Here is a 21,775-nt window from a genome sequence, read left to right on the forward strand (position 1 = left end):
CAAGCCATGCTCAGATTCCTGCCCTCAACAGGCCAGTTAGAGACAGTTCACACTGAAAAGCAGAGGGAGGAGATCTCATCAATGCTGTCACATTGGGAAGAAGAGGGAGCGGTCCAGTGACACCTCCCCAGATCACCTTTGCGTCCTGGCCAGAGGTTTAGGTTTAAAGAGAGGGCAGGAGATATGCATCGCTCTCAGTCTAGTCTTCGTCTTCTTGGCCCCAGGTTCTCCTGTAGGATGCTCTGACAAATTGTCAAAGGCATGGACTCCCTTTCCTCTGGCCAGTAGGGCCACAGCCTCTTCCTTTCCCCACCATGCCACCTCTGGGGACATTCCAATTTCTCAGGGTCCATTGTCTCCACGGTCTGTTAGCCAAAAGGAAGGACACAGGCGTCACTTGTGGACCCCTTCCCCTGCCAGGAAGGTGATAGGAGAAAACATTGTACACTGACTCTCTAGTGTCGGCCAGCTTCCCGATCAGTCTGTCTGTCCCTTAAGAGGAGACTACTTACTGCTTCTTGCAATCCCTGGGTGGGAGCCATGCTGTTTGGGGGCAATTTTAGTTGCTGTTTTTCCTGATTTGCGCCTTTTCCATTCTGTTATCCCCACTTTCCTCAGCCAACTCCACATCCCTTTTCTTAAAGACCTCTTCCCAGAGCTAGCCTCCAGCCTCCTCCGGAGGTGTGGCAGGGCTGTCATCCTGGAACCTGCCTTCTCTGTCCTACCAGATCTGTCTGTCCTCTCCTCCTCAGCCTCCTGCTGCTCACCCAGGGTGCCATGTGGCTGAGGATCTGACCACCCATCCATCTGGTCAGGTACCCTGAGAAGGACCTTTTGAGCTAGAGGAAGCTTTTCCTGAGAGCCACTAGCCTGATCTGTCCTGGCTATTCTCCCTAGTCTTGGATCCTTGCCCTGAGTTCTCTGGTGTCAGTGTTGAATCCTTCAAGGGAAAATTGGGTGTAAAGGCCACAACCACCTTTCAGTAGTATTGTGCAGAAAGGCTCGATTCAAACTCCTCAATCAAGAACAACTGTGTAGGGCTGAGAATATACCTCAGTAGAGGACTTGTCTAGCATTAGACCCTGAGTTTGATCCTCAGCGGAAGGAGGGAGGGAACAAAGTGGGGAGGGGACAGAAGAGGTCGGAGAAATGGGAGGAGGAGAAAGAAAGAGAACCAGTGTCTATAAATAAATAGAGGCAGGAAATGAATGAGAACTCTTTAAGTCCTTCCTCATCACTTGTCATCAAAAATTGTGTGATCTAATTAAAGTCCTAACCCTTGTGAAGTTTTTTAATTACTTTCCTTGCTAAAGCAGTTGGCCAGATGGTTAAGCATAATAACACTTGGAAAACAACTAAGAAAATGTCGTGAGAGTTAACAGGGGAAGAGGAACCACCTAAGAGCGTCACGTCTGACAGATGACAAGCATGTCGTGTCTCTAAAAACCTGCTTCTCAATCCAAGAGGAGTCTTTAGATGAACTTCCTATTGCTAAGCATAACCCCCTTGCAGCTCAGACTTGTGGCCATTCCTCGTCCCAGGCAGCAGGCATGACCTTCACTCTGGATCTCAGAACAGCTAATCATCTGTTTACTCTCGTCCTAGGAAAGGCCCTTGGGTCCTGGTGTAATTATAAGCACACTGAAATAGAAATGAGCTTAATAGGCACAGGGTTCTGACAAATGGAATTTCCCTCGCTCACTTTCCCCTTGGCCGGGTATCAGCTTTCACTACCACATCTGATCCCTCTGGTCCATGCATTAAAAGTCCCATGGTTCTAACCAAAGATTTTAGGAAGGCAGAAAAGGGTCTGTGGAGGACAGAGCCTGTGTCCACAGTATGTCTCCATTTGCAGAGGGCCTGTAAGGACACATTGGGACCTCACTGTGTGCTCTGGTCCCCACTGAGAGGCAATAGCCACAGTTGGAACAGCTTTGCTGTTGGGTCACTCTCTGGTGTCTGGCACAAGTGGAAGTGTCCCCTGTTGGGGTCAGAATGTGACTGAGCCTCAGTCCCTCATGTCTGCTGTAGTCTTCTTTCTGTGCTTAGGAGTACAACCCAGAGTGACAGTTCTCTCCTCTCACCTGAGTCTCTGTGACCCTGGGCCCAGTCACAATCAAAGGTGCCCTGTGGCTGTACCTTCTCCATGAGCTGGGTGCTTATGGGAAAGGGTGTGGATCTCTGTTGGCAGGAATCTTTTGTCATGTGAAGGCAACTTCATGAACTATGTGATGGTTTTATGCCCTGTCTGGACTGCATGCAGTTCATTTGGAGACTACTTATTTCATATGATTTTATAGGAAATTGCTAACTTTTGTATTGCACAGCAAATTAGAAGGTAATTATTACTATTAGAAAAAAATAACTATAAAGATCTCTTCCTGGCCATCATTTATAGTTAAGATCTTCTATCTCCCAACTATGAATATAATTCAAATAGGAAACTGCAAGCATCAATTTTCTAGAAATTTTGTGGCTGTAGAAGAATTATTTTCCCTCCTCCAAAACTGGAATGGAAAAGTATCATAGAGATTGGCATGAACCTGGAAGAAACGTCCTTGAAGGGTGCAGGGAATAGGAAAAGGTGCTTGAGGAAAGATGTGCCCCATTTACCCCTCAGCCTCTGCAGCTTTCTCATGTAGGAAAGGCAGGTGGGTCTTCTGGGCAAACGCTCGGGGATGCCTCAGGGTAGACAGTTAATGCAAACCCAGTCAAGCTGGTAGGAAGACTGTATTACGGCTCAACTTCTGAAGTGTAATATAGTTCCCTTGGAGTGTGATATCCCCTCATGCGTACTTTTTGCTGATACTCTAAAGTGGTTTTAGATTTAAGGGGCAAGAACATAATTTACAACAGTATGGTAATGGACATTGAGCTTTCCCCTAACCTAGAGATTCTCCCTGTGAGTCTGAGAGTCCCTCTAGGGACCAGGTGACCTCCTCACTCTTCAAAGCTAGCCTTCTTGCAAGTTGTTCACAATGCTAGATTCTTAGGCCAGGCCAGGTGACCCTGTCAAGTTGCTGACTGTGATGTCTCCTTTGAGCCTCTGTCAGCCTAGCATCAGGAAGCCTGGGCTGAGGTGATATTGGCAAGAGTGGGCACTCTGTGAGGCTTTGATTCCTAGCCAGGGGCTGGGCAGCTGAGAGACACTGGGTAGTTGCTGGTGGCAGTAACCAGCTTGATTCCCCTCCCTTGCTGTCTGCCATAGTGGAGACCCAAGGAAGCAGTGTTGCCGGAGGACTGGGCTGTGTGACACTCCCAAACTCAGAGGACAAAACTACGTAGTCTCAGAGTTCTGTGCTCACGTTGAACCCCGTCAGGCTGTCAGGGTACCTGGTTTGTCCTTCTAGGATGACTGTCCAAAGGCTCCCTCCCTGGGGAAGAACGGAGTCTTCACCCATTCAGATAATATCAGGTTGTCTTTGTATGTGAAGATAATGGGGAAATACTAGTGTGGTGTGGGGATGTCATAGTGCTCTGAAGACTGGGGTTGCGTTCTGAGGATGACATAAGTCAGACTGGATCTCCACATTTAGTTCTCAGTGTGTGTGTGTGTGTGTGTGTGTGTGTGTCTGTGTGTATCTCTGTGTGTGTCTGTGTGTGTATCTCTGTGTGTGTCTGTGTGTGTGTATATGTGTGTGTGTATATGTGTGTGTGTATGTGTGTGTATCTGTGTGTGTGTATGTGTGTGTGTATGTGTGTGTATATGTGTGTGTATCTGTGTATGTGTGTATGTATGTGTGTGTATCTGTGCGTGTGTGTGCATGTGTGTGTGTGTGAGGGTAGGGAATAGGTGGTGTGATTGATCTAATCCATACCGTATGTTCCAGGCTGACCTTGCACTCACAACTGTCCTGCCTCAGCCGCCCAGGTGCTGGAGTTGCATGCACACTGCCACACCCAGCGCTTAGAGCTCCCGGACATAAGACAGCAGCTGACACTTTCCAGTTCCTCGATCTTCTCTCTGAGAGGATGAAAAGGCGTTGCCATTTGATGGTCCTGTGAAGCCCTACTTACTGACATTTTCTTTAGAGACAGAGTTCTTGGCCATGTGCTAAGCAGTGTCACATTAGTCTTACAGCACCAGTGAGGGCAGGGTCCTAGTGCCCAGCAGGGAGGGAGGGTCCCAAGCACCCAGCCACAACGGTACATCATGTTTCCTGCACACCAGCACAGCACAGACCTGTGGTGGTCAAGACCAGAGACTTAAATGTTTTCCAAGTTGAGACCCATGGGTAGATGAGGGATGTCCTAGTGAGATTTCACCAGCATTGGACCTACCTAATTAGAAGGAAGGCTGGCGGTACCCACCACTGGGCTTGGACTTGACTGGGATTCAGTGTGGGGACCACCTGTGCCTTCTACCGTCTCAGACTCACCTTCTGACAGTTCCTGTAGAGTGCTTAGTGGAGGGATTTTCTTAAGTCATCACACACGTACATAACAATGAGGGGCCTATCCTGGGGAGAGGATGTGGTGAGTACAACCTTCAAGGGCCTTGTTTTCCAGTAAGGGAGAGGTACACGTCACCCTGTAGTGTGATGCAGGACTGAGGCGAATGATGGTAGAAGGAATTAGGAAGGATCCTATGGAGGAACTCTTCAAAGAATGGAGAGAAATGTGGCAGGTAAAGAGGTAGGGAGGGGCCATTCCAGACAGAAGGCAAGGAGAGACAGGGAAGAAAAGGTAGAGTGCATTTGAAAAGCAGTGAGTTTGTACATGGGGCTTAGGCCTCCTCTGGGTCTGTCTGAGATCCCCGAGTGTTGGAACAGCTGTAGACACCCAGTCCTGGTCCTTTTTAATGTTACCCAGTGGATACCATACTGTCTTCCCAGGAAGATGTTATTGAAACAGAATAAGACTCCTTCCCAGAAGAGCTGAAGGTTCTTGGAAGGTTTTCCTTGGCCATTTCCAATTATATTGGAACATTAAAAGCTACATTGTTTTTTTTTCTCTCTCTCTATGAGAAGGTACCAGAGATTGAGAGGCTGTAAGGTAGATTCTGTTCTCACAGGCCATAGGCCATTATCCCTGGCTTGATAAATGGTCTTGAAAACTATAGCTCAATTAGCCCCACTTGTATCAAAACAAACTGGGTGTGTTTGCTATGTGCATATCCAGCCATGGCTTCGCTGTGTGCTATTGATTGGGTTTGATGCTCTGAAGCGCGCTGTCCTCGGGGTTTCATGAGCGTGCAGCTTCTCAGCCTGAGTTAATATTTTATGAGATTCAATCATAACTAGAGGCTGTGATGGAAGCTATGGCAAAGACAGCCTTTGCTGCTCTCAGGGCAGTTGATATGCAGAAACACAAACTGCTGTCTAAGCACAAACCCCACTCTTACTGGGGCAATGACGGATTCTGATAATTCTTTTCATTTAGACCACTGACCTCCAGGGGCTCTATTGATTCGTGTTCTCACAAACATTAACAAGGCGAACATTCTACTTCCCATACCGATCTAAGAACTTAGAAATCGCACAACGCCTCCTAAGAACTTGCCAGGTCAGCCCAATCATGACCTATTTCACAAAGAAGTTATGTGCCCTACCGAGTCACACAGCTAGGGGGCAGCACAGTGGGAAACGGTTCCTGAGCTTCTCTGGTGTTGGCCACTGGCCACGTGGCCTTTATCTCGTACAGAGCATCTTGCCCTCACTGGTACGGCCTTCCTCTCAGGAGCAGCCTGAGACACACGTGGTACCCTGCCTGCTCCTCCTTGCTATGTAGTCATCCCCAGTGCTGGGCTGCTTACTGAGCAGCAGTGACCGTGTATAAAACTTCAGTTTGGCCAGTCTGCTTTGTCTAAGGTCCTTCTGCAGCCCATCGTTGTCCCCAAGCATTTGAAGAGATGAGTGTCAGCCACTGTCCTTCCCCAACATTGTGCTGCAGTAGCTGACTGACTGCCGCCAGCCCTGAGGCTGGGCACAAAGGATGGCCTAGGTGTGGGAGGGTGAGGCAGGTAGAGACTCTTGGAGGATGGATCTTGGCCTTGAAGGCAGCGATGGAAGGAAGGGAATTCGGGCTTCCGTTGTTATGTGAGCAGTTTGCCACACATCTAAAAAGTTTACTTTATAAAAACTGGCTGGTAGGGCCAACAAGATGTCTCAGCAGGTAAAGGCACTTTCTCCAATCCTGAAGACCCAAGTTCAATCCCCAGGACCCAAGTGTTGGAGGGAAAGAACCAACTTGTGTAGGTTGTCCAGACTTCCACACAAATGCCGTGACACAAATGCACAAACACATGCACACATACATGAGAAATATGATCACAGTTCTTATGTCTCTCTAGGCAGTATGCTGTCCCTCATCAGACAGTTCATCATAGGGCGGGTGTACCATGAGCTTTGGGCGAATGAATTGTCTCTTTGGTCCCATACCACTCACCAAGTCTCTAGGGATGCACGCTTTCCCCAGGGCTGTTTCTCCCACCTGACACTTCTTCCTGATGTCTGTGATCACTCTCCTTCAGTCCAGGAAGTAGCTAAACTTGCGGTGGCAGAAAATCGAATTTAAAAGTCTGTTAAAAGTCTGTAGTTTAGGAAAACAACTGTTCTTTAAGGAAATAGTTGTTTAGACAACTTTCCAAGGCCAATATTAATTAGCTGAAGTCAGATGTAAGGTATGACTGTGGAGCGTATAAGCTGAATCAGACCTTGGAACACACCCCGGAAATTCTGCCTCTTTAGGAGGTTCATGCTACGGCAGCACAGGTGGCAGGTTCTTCTCAGGTCTGTTCTCTACACTAAGAGCCGCACTCCCAGCTTAGTTGCAGGAAATATTAAAAAAAAAAAAAAAATCGACCCGCCAACTCTCCAGCCCCACTGGGCCACAGTCCCACTCTAGTATTGACACTGGTGGGCCACAACACTATGTCCTGGTGGTCCTGCCAGCTGTTAACTCTCCAGCCCCCGCTGGGCCATCTCTCTGGCAGAAATCCGGAGTACCTCTCATTTCCACACAATGCCCCCCACACCCCACAATCAGCCTAATTACCTAATTACCCTGTAGAATCAAGACTCTTAAAGCTTATAGTTAACCAATTAGATTTATGTATCAATAAAATCACAATTTACAAGATGCTAATACAATAATTTCAGAGCCAGTTGATAATGATAAAGCTTTAACTAAACCACTTGATTGAGACTTCGAGGGTGCTGAGTTTCCAGAAGGATTTCCCAGGTGTCTGGCACAGTGTACATTCAGCAGTTTGTCTTTCTTTACAGCCATGTCCTCCCCGCAGCAGCGAGCCTCTGCCAAGATGAAGCCAATCGAGGAAGGGGTAGAAGATGACGATGAGGTCTTTGTGTCTCCAGACGCACTCAAAGTCCATCAGTTGCCTTGAGCGGCATCTGGTGACCACGATGGAGCTGCCCTGATGAGTGAGCAGGAGAAGTCCCACACTCTGTTGTGACCTTTGGGTGGTTTGCTTCAGTCCCTCCAGAAGGGAAGTGAGGGAGGGCCACAGACACTAGCTGTGTGCTACCTGTCCTGTCAGCCAGCTCCTTGTGTTAGCCAAGCCTTCTGACTAGACCTTGCTCTATTTTTGCAGTAGATATATTAATATTATTTTAGTTAATCTTAAAGCTATCAACACAAACACCTTTTCGCTTATTTTTCTAAGTTGTGGCCCATTTCTCATCTCTGTCATGGGAATTTAGAACGAGTTGTTCTTCTGATCATTTTAATGATGTAAGTTGAAATCGAGGCTGACATAACATTAAAAAGTTTACCTTTTGTTCAATTGACTTTTTTTATGGCACATTTTAGACAAAGACTTGTCTGTTCTTGTTTCCCACCCCAAGACCAGAAGTGATTCCCTCACTGGGGCCACTCTCCTTGTTGGGTGCAGATCTCTTGCTAGTGACTGCCTTTATCTGAATGGGCCGTGAATGACCTCATCCCATGCCATTTATCAGTGACTCTGGAGCCTGGACCTGCGGTAAGGTGTGGAAGCATTTCTGAGCTCAGTGCCAACTCTCAGCTAAACCAGACTTTCTGTCTTGGAATTTGGAGCCATCTTCAGATACAGTTAAGACCTTACTTTAGAAATAAAGAAAGATGGGCTGAGTGAATATCACAGGCTGTGGCACCAGCTTTCCCTTCAGTCGGCTTCTGGGATCACAGAAGCAGATGTACTGAGCCAGACACTGTGGCTTACACCTGTAATGCCAGCACTTGGGAGGCTGAGGTAGGAGCATGAAGAGTTTGAGGTCCACCTGGGGTCACTTAGTAAGACTTTGTCTCCAAACAACAGAATATTTATTTAAGGGCCAGCTGTTTCCAGAACTGTGGTCAAGAGCAAATCCACGGGGCAGAGCTTTACCTGAGGCCAGAGGCATCTAACCGGAGTGGTGATCTGAGGGCCTTGGTATAGATCTTTCATTCCTGCTAGTCACGTTTTTTAGGGATGTGCGATATACTAGGTTTTGCCCAAATCATTTGCTTCAGCTGACAGTGGCGCACAGGCCACCCAGCTAAGGCCACTGATTGGCTAGTCACGTCATTCACATTTGCTTCATCTGCTCAAACCAACTGGAACATACAAGCCACCCCTCCTGCCTCCCATCATGTTCCATAGCTAAGAAAAATTCACTTAACAGTTCTTAATCTTGAAACAATGAAGGCAGTGGTGACTTAGCCTTGGCTTTAAGGTTGGAGTGACCAGGGGGTCACTTTGTCCATTAATCCACATAAGATGTGATAGGGTGAGTCTCAATTTCCATGAAACTACTTAGCTCACTCACACATAAGGCTAATTTACAGTCATTCTGCAAATAACACCCCCTGAGAAGGCAGGAATATCGGATTCCACTGTGACCAGTCTTCATGTGTGGTGCTTCAGCGGACTTGGCTACCCCTGATAGTAGAAAAGCTTACCTCTGCTGATCTGCCAGGATCTAGTTGAGGTATTTGTAGTGCTGGGAATGGAGTTGTTTTAAAGGCACACAGTTAAAAGTAGGTAACTTAGAATCATTTAGAAATGTGTGTGTATCAGTGTCACTGATAACAAAGATCAGAATCTTGTGGCGAGGGATCTTCAGAGAGCCATTTAGTCTGAGTAAGAAACATGAAACTATTTTTAAAGACCTCCAAGGACGACAAAGAGACTTGGCGAACAGGAGCTCTGAGCCATTGAATAGCCCTCCCACATAGACCTGACTGCAAAGGAGCAGAAAAGAACAGGAAAATAGTTCCAAGTTAGGCCTACGGACAACTTTAGATTCATTGCCACAGATGAGCAAGTGTATTTTTGTATAAAGCATACATTAATAGATTAAAGGATACTTCCTCTGATTTTAGCATTCAGTTAGCTCCGAGATAATGTTCAGAAAATGCTCTGCAGAAGTTATTCTATCTGTACCCCCGATCTTTGTTTAAATGTCCCATCAAGTCAGTTATATGACTCTAGAGTATAATATTTACACCAAAGGAAAATTGTCATTTAGAATATTTTGAAAGCCCCCAGAACATTTATATTTATAAAACAGATATTATACATATGCACAGCTATGTTTATCTTATGTTAGTCGTAATGGGTGCTCTGTTACCTTATTAGTGCTTTCTGAGTTCTCTGTCCCCACCCATCACCCTGTTATGCTTTAACAGGCAGGTACCATCTGTCGTCTGAGGCTTGATGTGGGTCAGAGGCCACCACCTTAGGATCAGGCTCAACACCTATGCTCCTGAAGGTTTTGTGGGGGCTGTTGTTTTCCTTTTGGTTTTTGAGTTTGTTTGTTGGTTTATTTTACTCAAAGCCACGCGTTTCCACTTCCTGCCCCCGATTGATGCCCTAAACACTGAGCACTTGGGTGCTGGAAGAAATCTTTAGGAAAAGCTGATGTGACCTGCATACATCTTTGTCCCCAGCGCACTCAAGTTGGGGCACGTCCTCCAGGAAATGTCCCAGCTAGATGGTGGTGGCACTTAGCCACCCAGTCCTGCCTTTAAGGCTTAGTGCACATCTCCTGCAGACTCCCAGGGTGCCACCCTTAGGGCTCACTTTTTACTGAAATCCATTTCTCCTGAGCCTGCTATCTATGCCAGTTTCCTTTCCCCTTCCCTTCCTTGCTTCCCAGCATCCTTTGCTACTGCCCACTAGAGTGTTGGAATTCCCACCCACTCGGCTCAGTCTCGAGCAAGCAGTTGACAGCTCTGTGGAAGCTAGATCGCGTTCATGCCTTGGTTCTGCTATCCACGGGATAACACACTTTTTTTTTTTTTTTAATATCACAGCCCCTTGGAACACCCTGGGTATGATGACACCGTGTGCATACTATAATTTAAAGAAACTGATCGTAAGTGCTCTTTATAGGTTTTCTCTTATATTTGCAAGCTAGTTTTAAGATAACAAATTTCACAAGTGCTTTCTGCAGACCTACTATAGGAAGCCTTTCAGGTGCCGTTCACATGGATAACACACTCACTTTATACTAAAGGTGTATGTCTGAGTATAATGTTATTGTTCAAATTCACTCCATACGTTGTCATTTGATTAAATAAATTTTTACTTAGAAAAATGTGTGTATTTTTCTGTTTTGAGCTTCTTGCACTTAGGGCTTGATCTTAACCCCATTCGCGAGAGCAGGTTTGGGCCAGTTAACTGCAGAGGTTAAGAGAGCCACTCTGCTGAGCAGCCCTGAGTGGTAGTGATATTCAGTTGGTTTTGTTTAAATGACCTAGGGTCTGCTCTCTTGACTCCCTTTGGCCAGCGTAAGAGGATGCTGCAAGGCAGTGTCAACAGCTGACTGGGCACAACTCCAAAACCTTTGCAGTTTCCCTTCTGGGGTAGAGCATCACACCTGACCATCCCCTATAGTTCTAAAGGGTCCAACAGTTCAGGGGTCTCTTGAAAGAGTCGGGGGCCTTCCCTGGGACTGTGAGGACATTTTTGTTCTTAGAAAAAGAAGTTTATTTCTCAATTTATTTCACCATGTCGCCAAGGTTTTTAAAAAGTTTATGTATGAGCGTCTGCATGTATGTGCGTCATGCACACGTCTGGTGCCCACAGAAGACAACAGAAGACAGAAGAGCCCATTGAACCCCCTGGTACTGACTTATTGACAGTTGTGAGCCCTGTGGATACAGGAAATGAACCTGGGTCCTCTACAAGAGCAGCCAATGTTCTTAACCACAGAGCTATTTCTCCAGCTCCAGGTCTCTACTGAATAGGTGAAACTATGTCTCTATTGAATAGGTGAAAGCTTTTTCACATTTCAGCAGACCCTAAGACACCGTGTAACAGCTTTTTATACAGCATTTGCTTTGTGTTGGGCATTATACGTGCTGATTCAAGTATGTAAATTACTGCAGATTTTTTTTCCTTGTCTTATGTAAGATACTTTAATATCTGCTGGGGTACTAAAACCAAGCCTTGCCAGATGACAATTAGGAAATTTCATAGGTAGGTTTATTAGTAATATGAAATGCTTACATGTTCACATCGTAGCCGAGGTGATATAAAGAATCACTGTGGATAGTGTGGGTAGTGTGCCCTCTGCTGGAACTATTGCAGTACAGCATGGCCTCCAGCCAGAATGTGCAAGTCCAGACCTGCAGGCTTTCTTTCCTTCCTCCCTCTCTGCCCTGACCAGATTTGCTAGTCATCTCAGGTGGGCTTCCAACTCATGATCCTCCTGTCTTAGTTTCCTGAGTGCTTGGATTGAAGGCATTACAACATAGCCTTTTCTATAGTTCCTTAAAAGGCAAAACTTTTTAATTAAATTATTTTAAAATGTGTTTTTTACTTGTATGATGTGTTGCATGTACACACGGTGTCCTCAAACGTTCATCGCTTAAGTGAAACTATCAGAAAAGGTTTAATATCTTTAATTTTTTATAACTTTTTATTTTGTGAGCGGCCATGTGGGTACCGGGATCCAAACCCAGGTCCTCTGCAGGAGCAGCCAGTATTCTTGCCCTCTGAGCTATTACATTCTCTCCACATAATTATTTTTTAAAAAGATTTGCTATGAAATTCTGGGAGCCTCCTACCCTTAGAAGCCTTGTCCCGACATGTGTCTTTCAAATGTGCTCTTCTGGCAGCCGTGAATTCTGCTCTCCACTGCTCAGAGTACAACTCCCGCTTCTCAGAGCACCTGGGTACAGACAGGAAGCCCTCTCAGGGAGCTAATAAAGGGGTGCTGGGTCAGCAGACTTCCTCAGGCCCATGGTCAGATCAGCTGCCCTGCGTGCGGCCAAGCAGTGAGTCCAGTCTTCTGTCCCCCTACCCTCCTGTGCACTGCTTACCCGGCTTTGGTCTTTTGATGCTAGTTCTTCTACCTGGGATTCTCCTTCCTCCAAATGAGCCTGACTGTGCTCAGCCTGCAAACTAAATGGGCATTCATGAAGAGCTATTTCTGAACATTTGTTTAAATTTTGCTTTATGTGATGAGTGTTTTACTTGCATGTCTGCCTGGTACCTGTAGAGGCCAAAAGAGGGCATTTGATCCCCTGGACCTGGACTTATAAGTAGTTTGTGAGCTACCATGTCGGGGCTGGGAAGCAAACCCATGTCCTCTGCAGTGTTCTTGCCCTCTGAGCTATCTCCAGCTCCTGGGGAATCTACAAATGTTCAGAAATAGCTCTTCATGAATGCCCATTTAGTTTGCAGGCTGAGCACAGTCAGGCTCATTTGAAGGAAGGAGAATCCCAGGTAGAAGAACTAGCATCAAAAGACCAAAGCGTGCATATACATACTGCAAAGATAACACTCATACATATAAAGAAAAGTATATAATAAAATACCAGATGGTTAAGAGCCACCATGTAAATCGTGCATATACATACTGCAAAGATAACACTCATACATATAAAGAAAAGTATATAATAAAATACCAGATGGTTAAGAGCCACCATGTAAATGAATGCTGAGAATCCAATCCAGGTCCCCAGTGTTCTAACTGTTGCCCCACCCATCTCCCTAGTACCTTGAACCATGTTGATCTATACAACAAAGCATTGTATGACAAGAAGAGCTCTAAGACTATATCTAGGAGGAAGTAACTGTCCAATGTCAAGTAGAGCTCCAATGTAAATCTAATGTAGATCCCATGTTTGTACACATGGACAGCTATCTGACTATAAGAAAATCAACAAAACCCACTAACAGCTATTTCTAGATCATAAGACTACAGTTTTAAGGTTTGTTTTTTTTAGTCTTAAAATTAATAAAAGTGTTATCAGTTATCTGCATGTAGGGGTATTATATATTTTCTTACATATTTTTCTTTTTAAATACTTATCTTTATTTACATGAGTGTTTTGCCCTCAGTCTGTGGATGTGTGCTTCCCTTATATCTGGCACCCACAGAGGAGTGAGGAAGGCATTTGATCCCCTGGAACTGGAGTTACAGATGGTTGTAAGCCAGCACATGGGTGATGCAAGCCCAACCCAGTTCCTCTGTAGGAGTAGTCAGTGCTCTTAATCACTCCATCCCCATAGCTTTCTTTTTAAAAACCCATCTTTCATATTTCCTAAAGTACAATACTACATTTCTAAACATAATCTCTGTATAACAAAAAAAAACTCTTCATAGCCTAAGCAAAGTGAATCTATCCATTGCCATATGACCGACCACATGTGCATGTGGCTTAAAACTATGGAAGTGTTCACTTAAAATGGCTAAGATTCAATTAAAAAGACAAAACAGAACCCCATGGGCTGGAGAGAAGGTTCACTGGGTAAGAGTATTACCCTTACAGAGAACCCAAGTTCAGTTCCCAGCACCCATGTTAGGTCGCTCACACCCCTGCCAGCACCCATGTCAGGTGGCTAACACCCCTGCCAGCAGCCATGTCAGGAGGCTCACACCCCTGCCAGCAGCCATGTCAGGAGGCTCACAACCCTGCAACTCCAGCTCCAGGGATATGATGACTCTGGCCTCCAAGGCCACCCTGACTCAGCACACATATCCACAATGTAAAAGTTGTTTTTAACTCTTGGAAATTATAAATGATATAGGGGTCACAGGACACAAAATAATAAAGCCAATCATGCTGGAACGGAGGAGAGAGAGAGTTTAATTGGACTAGGCAGGGTACAGCATTGAATAGCTTTCCAATCTATTTTGACAGTGCATCAGTACTGCACAGTTTGACACTGACACTTTAAATTTCTGGTACTGCTGTCTCCTAATTTGTTCTCTCCAAATCCTCATAATTACCAGGAGAAACATGTTTAGAAAATTCTAAAATGATTTCTCCAAGAGCTTTTTATAAGCTTCACGACACTCTTTCTGGACACACAAAGGGTAGGTCTCAATTTAGATGTTTATACAATTCCTGATGATAATAATGGACAATCCAGATGAAGACAAGCCACCCCCTTCCCCCCAAAAAAACCTTCCATGTTTTCCACCACTACCAGACCATGCTGAAACCTTTAACTCATCCTGATATTGACAAAAATACCTCTGAAGCCAGGCGCTCGCCTTTAATCCCAGCACTTGGGAGGCAGAAGCAGGCAGACTTCTGAGTTCAAGGCCAGCCTGGTCTACAGAGTGAGTTCCAGGACAGCCAGGGCTACACAGAGAAACCCTATCTCCAAAAACCCAAAACCAAACCAAAACAAACCAAACCAAAAAGCCTCTGAAAGGGCCTTTTATCCATTTACTTAATTTCTTAACCACAGAAATCACAGCACACAAAATATCTCCAAACCCATCTTAAACACCAACATTGTGTCTTTTATTTTCTATCATGAAATTTTAAACATCAATAGCCAACAGAGTAAGACATTCGGTACAAAGACAGTCCTAGGCCCATGTCTGCAGAGAGCAGTCCACCAAGTCTGTGGAATGCACTGTGCCAGTCTAATAGCAACTCCTCCTTTGTTCTTTCTAACGCAATTTCAAGTGTATCTTTAAAAAAATGTTCACTTGTAAACAACATGAATCAAAATGGAGTGAGGTAATCTAAACACTGAATGAGATAATTTCCAAATACTAGATACAACACTGCATTAAAGACATATAGAAACCAGGGTTCACTTTGGTCTTCATATGGATAGAGTTGTTACCACCACAAAAACAACACACACTAATTAAAGCCAGCCTGGTGCTAAGTGCCTGTGGTTGATAGCCACAAGTGATTGAAGAGGTAGTCGGTGCCATCATTTCCAAGCTGGGCCGTCAAGGGGTAAGCCACAGGTGCGTTGCATATCCTGACACTTTCTCGTCGTACAGGACTCCACCGTAAATGCCGTAGTTCTGTTCCAAGTATAAGGTCAACAATGAGTCATAGGTCACTGTCTCACTTTAAAGGAACAGGAGGTCACAGATCACACAGGCACAACTTGAAGAGGCTGTTGACAGTATGTAAGACAGAACTGGGTGCTTTCAACAAGTTGTTCTTTTTCTAAAACAAATAAATCTCATTAAGACATCTAGAAATTCAAAGTCAGCACAACTCCACTTGCACACACTTCCCTAGATTTTATACCAAAATGGGAAGTTACATATATATTTTATGATAAACATTTCTTAGAGAAAACAGATAAATTACTTTAAATTAACTTTAAGACTTACTGAGATTCCCCACATCCTGTATAATTCATCTTACAGCGAATGTTACAAGGTCTATTAACACTTATGGGCTTCTATTCACAAACTACATACAACCAGCGGCAAGTTAGGCCTGCCCTGGTGCAAAATAAAGCTCAGCCAGAATACAAAAATAATTGGCAATAAAACATCCTATATTTGGGAGGTGGACTGATGCTAATAATGTGATGTCTTTATCTTTTTCTTTAGATTGCACACTAAAATTTCCAGGTGATAAGCAGATAAAAATCTTCCTAAGTCTTTCATTTGTAAAAATACATCCAAAGATTAGAAATGCAAGTATAAAAATGTGTCCACTGTGTCCTGCTGTGTAGAGAACGAATAGTTCGCAGGCTAAAGGCTGGTAGTGAATCGTTTTTTAGGAGTTACATTTGTGTTGCTGTAAGGGGGAGGTCAAAAGATGGCTCAAACCACACCGCACTATGAGGAACCCCTGCAAAGTGGTGCTCCACAGACCCCGTTCCCCTCTGGCTCAAGGCAACACTGCACTTTAAGTTCCCCCATGGCAAGCTGGTGCTAGTTAGTTGTGTGCCTGAGGCTTGGAATGCTGCAGTATGCTTTGCCTTCAGTACTGTAGAGATACAAGTGAAGCGGTAGGAATCTTTTATAACACTTGTCAGCAAAATACAAACACCAAGTTTCCTTTTGTTATCTCTGCTGCCCCTCACCTCTAGGTAACAGAGCTATTTTCAAGATTGTTTCTGTGTTCTGTTTGGCCTAGGATAAATTAGAGTGTCCATACTTCCTTACATTTAATACATGATAACTCTAAGGAAATGCTTGGAGATTTTGCTACTTAACATGAGAAATCTATGAGAAAAACAGGCGTTTTTCAGAAACATGCAGTTGCAAATGCCTATCTGTGCTACAGATTAAAAGCGTCTGTACCAGAGAATTATCAGCAACCTGCAGGCTGCAGCAGCATCAAGGTGTGCTCTGTGGTAGCTGGGAGGTAGCCATGTGCTGTAAACAGAATTTTCACTTGTGTGAATGAGCAAGTGCTCATATCAGTGAGTTCACATCTGCAGGTAGTGGAATTCCGCTTTACAAGACTTTGACATGAAATTTAAAAAGGGAGGACCAATATCTGATATTCAGAATTATGATCAATGTCAAACTCAGAGGTAGTTACTAACAAGTATATGTACGTACATAAAGACTTAATTTATTTGGCTTGCTCTGAGAAAGCAGGATTATACATTAGTCTGTAAAAAAACAAAACAAAACAAAACAAAACAAAAAAAAACAATAAAAACATTATATGGTATGTTCCCTGAGCAAAGTTCTTTGTCCTGAGCATGTAATAGTGACACTATTTTCATATAAAAAATAAACTTTTAACCATAAGATAGGTTTGGTATGTGCTTTTAGTAAGTCGGTCTGGTTAGATGCTGAAAAGAAGTTGACTGCACCCATAAGGTCTATATTCAAGTGTTTCTGAATTTTCTACTTTCATTTGTTAAAATGACCTCAGCTCTTAAATTTTAAATGTAAACAGAATGTCCAGTTTTCAAGTCCATTATTTCCTATTTTGATAGTCAAGGAACTTTGGTTTGAGCGTTCAGAGTGACCTATCATATTTTGCTTGTACAACTGTTACCTTGCTCATTATACTTGGATGACCTTTGATTTGTCTACATAATTTAAATAAGCTTGAAATCCTCACGTAAGGCAAGGCAGCACTTCTCTATGGCTACATCACATTCAATATCGTCAAAGGTAAGCTCTGTATTACAGCACACTGACACTTCGGTAAAACACTATAGGAACTCTCATAAATACTGTCAAGCAATTCAAGCTACTCTGGAAAAGACTGGTAAGCTAGTCGGAGACACTTTCTTCTTCTAGTGGCTTGATGAAACCTTAGCACCACCCAACTCCCATGACAAGACACACAGGAGGAAGCGACTCCTCCGTAGAATGTGTCTCATGAGTCACGATGCTTTCTTGTTTGATTATCTGAGCTTATACCAACAGGCCCATATAGTTACAGCCAAAATTATGCACTGCAATCCCTTGGTACCTTCTTGAAGATGTTTCAAAAGTTTGCTCATGACATTTAGAACCAGGCTAACTCCATTCAAAAAACAAAAGAAAACAAAACATGATGGAAAACAGCCCAATACTACAATCAGTTCCTAGCCAATCTTAGCAAACTGAGAATCCATCTGAGAAGATCCTATAACTTGATCTGAGTGCTCATCCTGAATCTATCACACACCATACTTCCGCTTCTATACTCAAGGAACCTGCCATGGCATCAATATTATCATATAAAGTATTTCTAGCCACAGAACAGTGGGCACTTTGGTAACTCTGCTCCACTCATTCACTCTGCTGGCCATCAAACACTATTCTTTTTAGTATCAATCATGGGCTGTATCTATTGGGCAACTTAATTTTCATTCTAAGCCCCACTATTTTATTTCTATGCTGCTTTTGTTTGTTTTATAAACAGGTCTGAGGACTCTCCAGGGGAAATAAAAACAGCTACCAAAAATATACCCAAATAATTAAAATTTTCTCTAAGGCTTCAGTAGTAAGTAAGAGACCTTCCTGATCTAAGTGATGGTTCAAAAGCTACTTAGTCAAAGGAGGCTTCTGTTGCCACCATCCCTTAAAAACCTCAGAACCCTTGTAAAAGACCTAGCATCAAAATACCACTGAAAAGGACCATGTTACTATATACATTACCCTCCCCTTCATTTTTCTTAATAGCCATGTAATTTACAATCAAACAGAATAAAAGACACTGAAATATCAGCACAGGAAGTTCACATTCATTGTCTTTTCTGGAGCTACGTATCCAAGGATTAAAAGCTTATGGCAGTCGGAGGCATCTAGAGTTAAGTTACTACCTTCAAACAGGAGAAGACAGATAACAGCAACAGCAAAACACTCTATCAGCATCAAGATAGAGTTATGAATACAGACTTGGGAGGCACCAAGTATCCCAAAAGCCTTTAGTACCATTTGACTGGCAGCTCTGAGATCTGAAGTATGCTTTGGTTCACATGAAAGGTAACAGTCACGTGGTCATTTTTTACATAATATAAAAGAAGTAGTATTTAGAAAAAATTCCAAGGGTTAACTATGAAACCATCTCAAATGCTTCACATGGATTTTCAATGCTTAGAGATGCCCAATTATCTGAGGAAGAGTATGTGCTTTTATCTACATACACACACACACACACACACATACACACACACACACACACAAAGACAACCACAGATATATAAAAGTGTATATATATATGTGTGTGTGTGCCTGTACTCTTATGTGAAATCCTCACACATACATACAGATTCAAGTCTCCCCTCTCACTTATGCACATACTATATGTAGTATCTCAATTCTATAAAACATGACACCCTGCTTAAATGTAGTTTGCTTAAGAGTGATTTGTCTAATTAAGAACTTCCCAGTTCCTCAGCAGTAGTTAACATCCCGGCCGGCTGCTCTCTGTGGACCACTATTCCCCTGTGCTTGCATGAGGTAGACTTCCCGCCCGGGTGAAGGGAACACTGACAAGTACTAAGTCTTTTTCCGTTTCTGAATCAAAGGCCCCTTTTTGTTTTGCTCTCCTATTGCTGCAAACGCTTTCGTGGAAGAAACTTCTTGGGGTGACCTGTCTGAGTGCTCTGCCATTTCTGACTTCACCTCCTGAGGAAACAGTACTGTGCAGCCATGCCCCCCTCCCACTTCTCTTGGTGCCGCAGAGCTGCATGGCTGGGATTCTGCCTCCTGTCTTCCCTGAGAACTGGCGGGCAGCTGAGCGGCAAGCTTGTGTGGGCAGTTGGCCACCATGTGCATGATGCTCTGACAGTAATGGCACTTCTTTGGCTGAGGAGGTAGACTGCATTCTTTAGCATGATGGTCGAGACCACCACAGTTGTAGCATCTGCAAAGAAAAGAAAAAAAACAAAAACTTAAAAGTCGGTACTGTGTATCATTAATTTTAAAAAAATGTAGTGATCATTGAAATAATAATTTACATATATAAAATTTTAAATTACCAAAGTTCAAAAACTATCAATGAGATCAGTTTATTTTAATGTGACTTCTTTAAAGTATATATTATTTATACTGATTGCTTCAAAGATTATTATCACAAAAACATTCCAGCAACTTGATATAATTTAGTTCTGTTAAATACAACACCCAGTGAAAACACATGAAGCACAGTGTGGTAATTAATGTTTCCATATAGAAACTAGTCACTCACCCGGCACTGGTGTCGCACGCTTTTAATCCCAGCACTTGGGAGGCAGAGGCAGGTGGATTTCTGAGTTCGAGGCTAGCCTGGTCTATGGAGTCAGTTCCAGGAAAGCCAGGGCTACACAAAGAAACCCTGTCTCGAAAAACCAAAAATAAATAGATAGATAGATAGATAGATAGATAGATAGATAAATGAATAATAATAAAAAAATACCCCAAACCAAATCAAAAGCAAAAACTAGTTGCTCAAATTTAACAGGCTATCATGAAAGAATAGTTTAACCCACTAGATGGCAGTCAACAATAAACCAAAAACCTACCAGTTGGCTTTGAATATGAGGGAGAAGGAAGAAATCACTGGGAGTAGAGGGAGGGAGGGAGCTGGGTGGGAGAGGGGACAGGGAGGGGAAAAGGGGAACATGATCAGGTATTGGAGGGGAGAGAACAAGAGGACCAGCAGAAAGAAACAGAAAACCTGGGGGGGGGGGTGGCTCTATAATGTATCAGAGACCTGGGAGGTGAGAAACTCAGAACTCAAAGGGAGGGACCTTAGATGAAATGCTCTACAGTGGGGAGAGGGAACTTGTAGAGTCCACCTCCAGTAGAAGGTTCCTGTCTAAAAGAACTTCAGGGACAAAAATGGAGAAGAAACTGAGGGAAAGGAGGTCCAGTGACAGGCCCAAATTCAGAGCCAGCTCAAGGGGAGGCTCCAAGGCCTGACACTATTACTGAGGCTATGGAGTACTTACAGACAGGAGTCTACCATGGCTGTCCTCTGAGAGGCCCAACAAGCAGCTGACTGAGACAGATTCAGACACCAATGGATAAAAGCTGGGGACCCCTGTTGTTCAATTAGGGAAGAAGCTGAGGAGGAGGGAAACCCCATAGAAAGACCAGAGGTCTCAACTAACCTGGACCCCTGAAATCTCTCAGACACTGAGCCACCAACCAGGCACCATACACTAGCTGATACGAGGCCCCTGACACATACAACAGAGGACTGCCTGGTCTGACCCTAGTGAGAGAAGATGCAAGAGACTCGAGGCCCCAGAGAGTGGGGAGGCCTGGTGGGTTGGGGGAGTGGTGGGGACATCCTCTTGGGGACAGAGAAGAGGAATGCATGAGGGACCCTCTGAGGGCAGATCAGGAGGGGCAGAATGACGAGACTATAAAAAAAGATTAAAGAATAAATCTTTGCCACACTAGGAACTTACTTAGCATTTAGAAAAATTACAAACTGAATTGAGTTTTATGAGTTAAAGATTTCAGTATCTAATAGAACTGAAATAATTTTTGCTTTTGTATAAAATTTACAAGGAAAGTTGATACCTAAGCTGTCTACTAAAAAGGAGGAGGAAGAGGAGAAAGAGGAGGAGGATGCAGAGGAGGAGGAGGAGGAAGAGAAGAGGAAGAAGAGGAAGAGGAGGAGGAGACAGCGGAGGAGGAGGCTGAATCCTGTGTGAGGCGAGACACTGAATGTCCAGACCAGACACTGCTGAGAAGGAGCCTCCTAGGACTGAGCAGCCTCCCAAGGATGGAGGTTCAATCAATATGCCCTGATGCTAGTTTGCTGACTAGAAAAATTGACTTTTCTTTCTATAGAAATAACTTCCCATTAGAGTAAACTTTCCTAATCTGAAGTGAGCATAATGTCATTCTTATTTGTCATTTAAATTTGAAAGCACACTGGGGACAAGGACACGGGTTCTATACTAGATGCTAGAAAATCTAACTTCTAGCAACTGAGCAATGTATTTGCTCAGTTTCAATCATAATTGCTACTTTCATTTTTCAAAACAGTTTAAAAAATGGAGACATTAAGCACTCTTATTTTTAAAAGTTTTTTTTCTGAGTTTTAAAGATAGCATTTACTTTAGTAATTTATTCCAAATCAAGTGTCTTAAGGTTTTTAACTTTAAATCCCTTTCCAAGTACACTTATGATTCTACACTTCTAATTATAAATCAATATTTTTTTAAAAAATAAAGAAA

The 21,775-nt window shown here is 43.7% G+C and overlaps 2 protein-coding genes across 12 annotated transcripts in view; one reads left to right on the forward strand and one right to left on the reverse strand.

The window, feature by feature from the left end:
• Bves (blood vessel epicardial substance) overlaps positions 1-10,520 on the forward strand; it is a 36,750-nt gene extending 26,230 nt beyond the window's left edge. For all 3 annotated transcript variants that reach the window (NM_024285.3, XM_006512737.3, XM_006512736.4), the window contains exon 8: positions 7,227-10,520. In NM_024285.3, coding sequence (NP_077247.1) covers positions 7,227-7,345 — 119 coding nt within the window. In that variant the 3' untranslated portion in view covers positions 7,346-10,520. The remainder of the gene's footprint in view (positions 1-7,226) is intronic.
• A 4,132-nt stretch (positions 10,521-14,652) lies between these two features.
• Positions 14,653-21,775, reverse strand: part of Lin28b (lin-28 homolog B (C. elegans)) — a 109,698-nt gene continuing 102,575 nt past the window's right edge. For 5 of the 9 annotated variants that reach the window (XM_011243186.3, XM_030245152.1, XM_011243187.3 and 2 more), the window contains one exon: positions 14,655-19,467. In XM_011243186.3, the coding sequence (XP_011241488.1) occupies positions 19,101-19,467 (367 nt within the window). In that variant the 3' untranslated portion in view covers positions 14,655-19,100. Of the gene's footprint in view, positions 19,468-21,775 lie in introns of all 9 variants that reach the window. The other 4 variants (XM_011243182.3, XM_011243180.3, XM_011243183.3 and 1 more) reach the window with 1 other exon arrangement.

The sequence above is a fragment of the Mus musculus genome, chromosome 10, assembly GCF_000001635.26.
Source record: "Mus musculus strain C57BL/6J chromosome 10, GRCm38.p6 C57BL/6J".
NCBI classification, from domain to species: domain Eukaryota; kingdom Metazoa; phylum Chordata; class Mammalia; order Rodentia; family Muridae; genus Mus; species Mus musculus.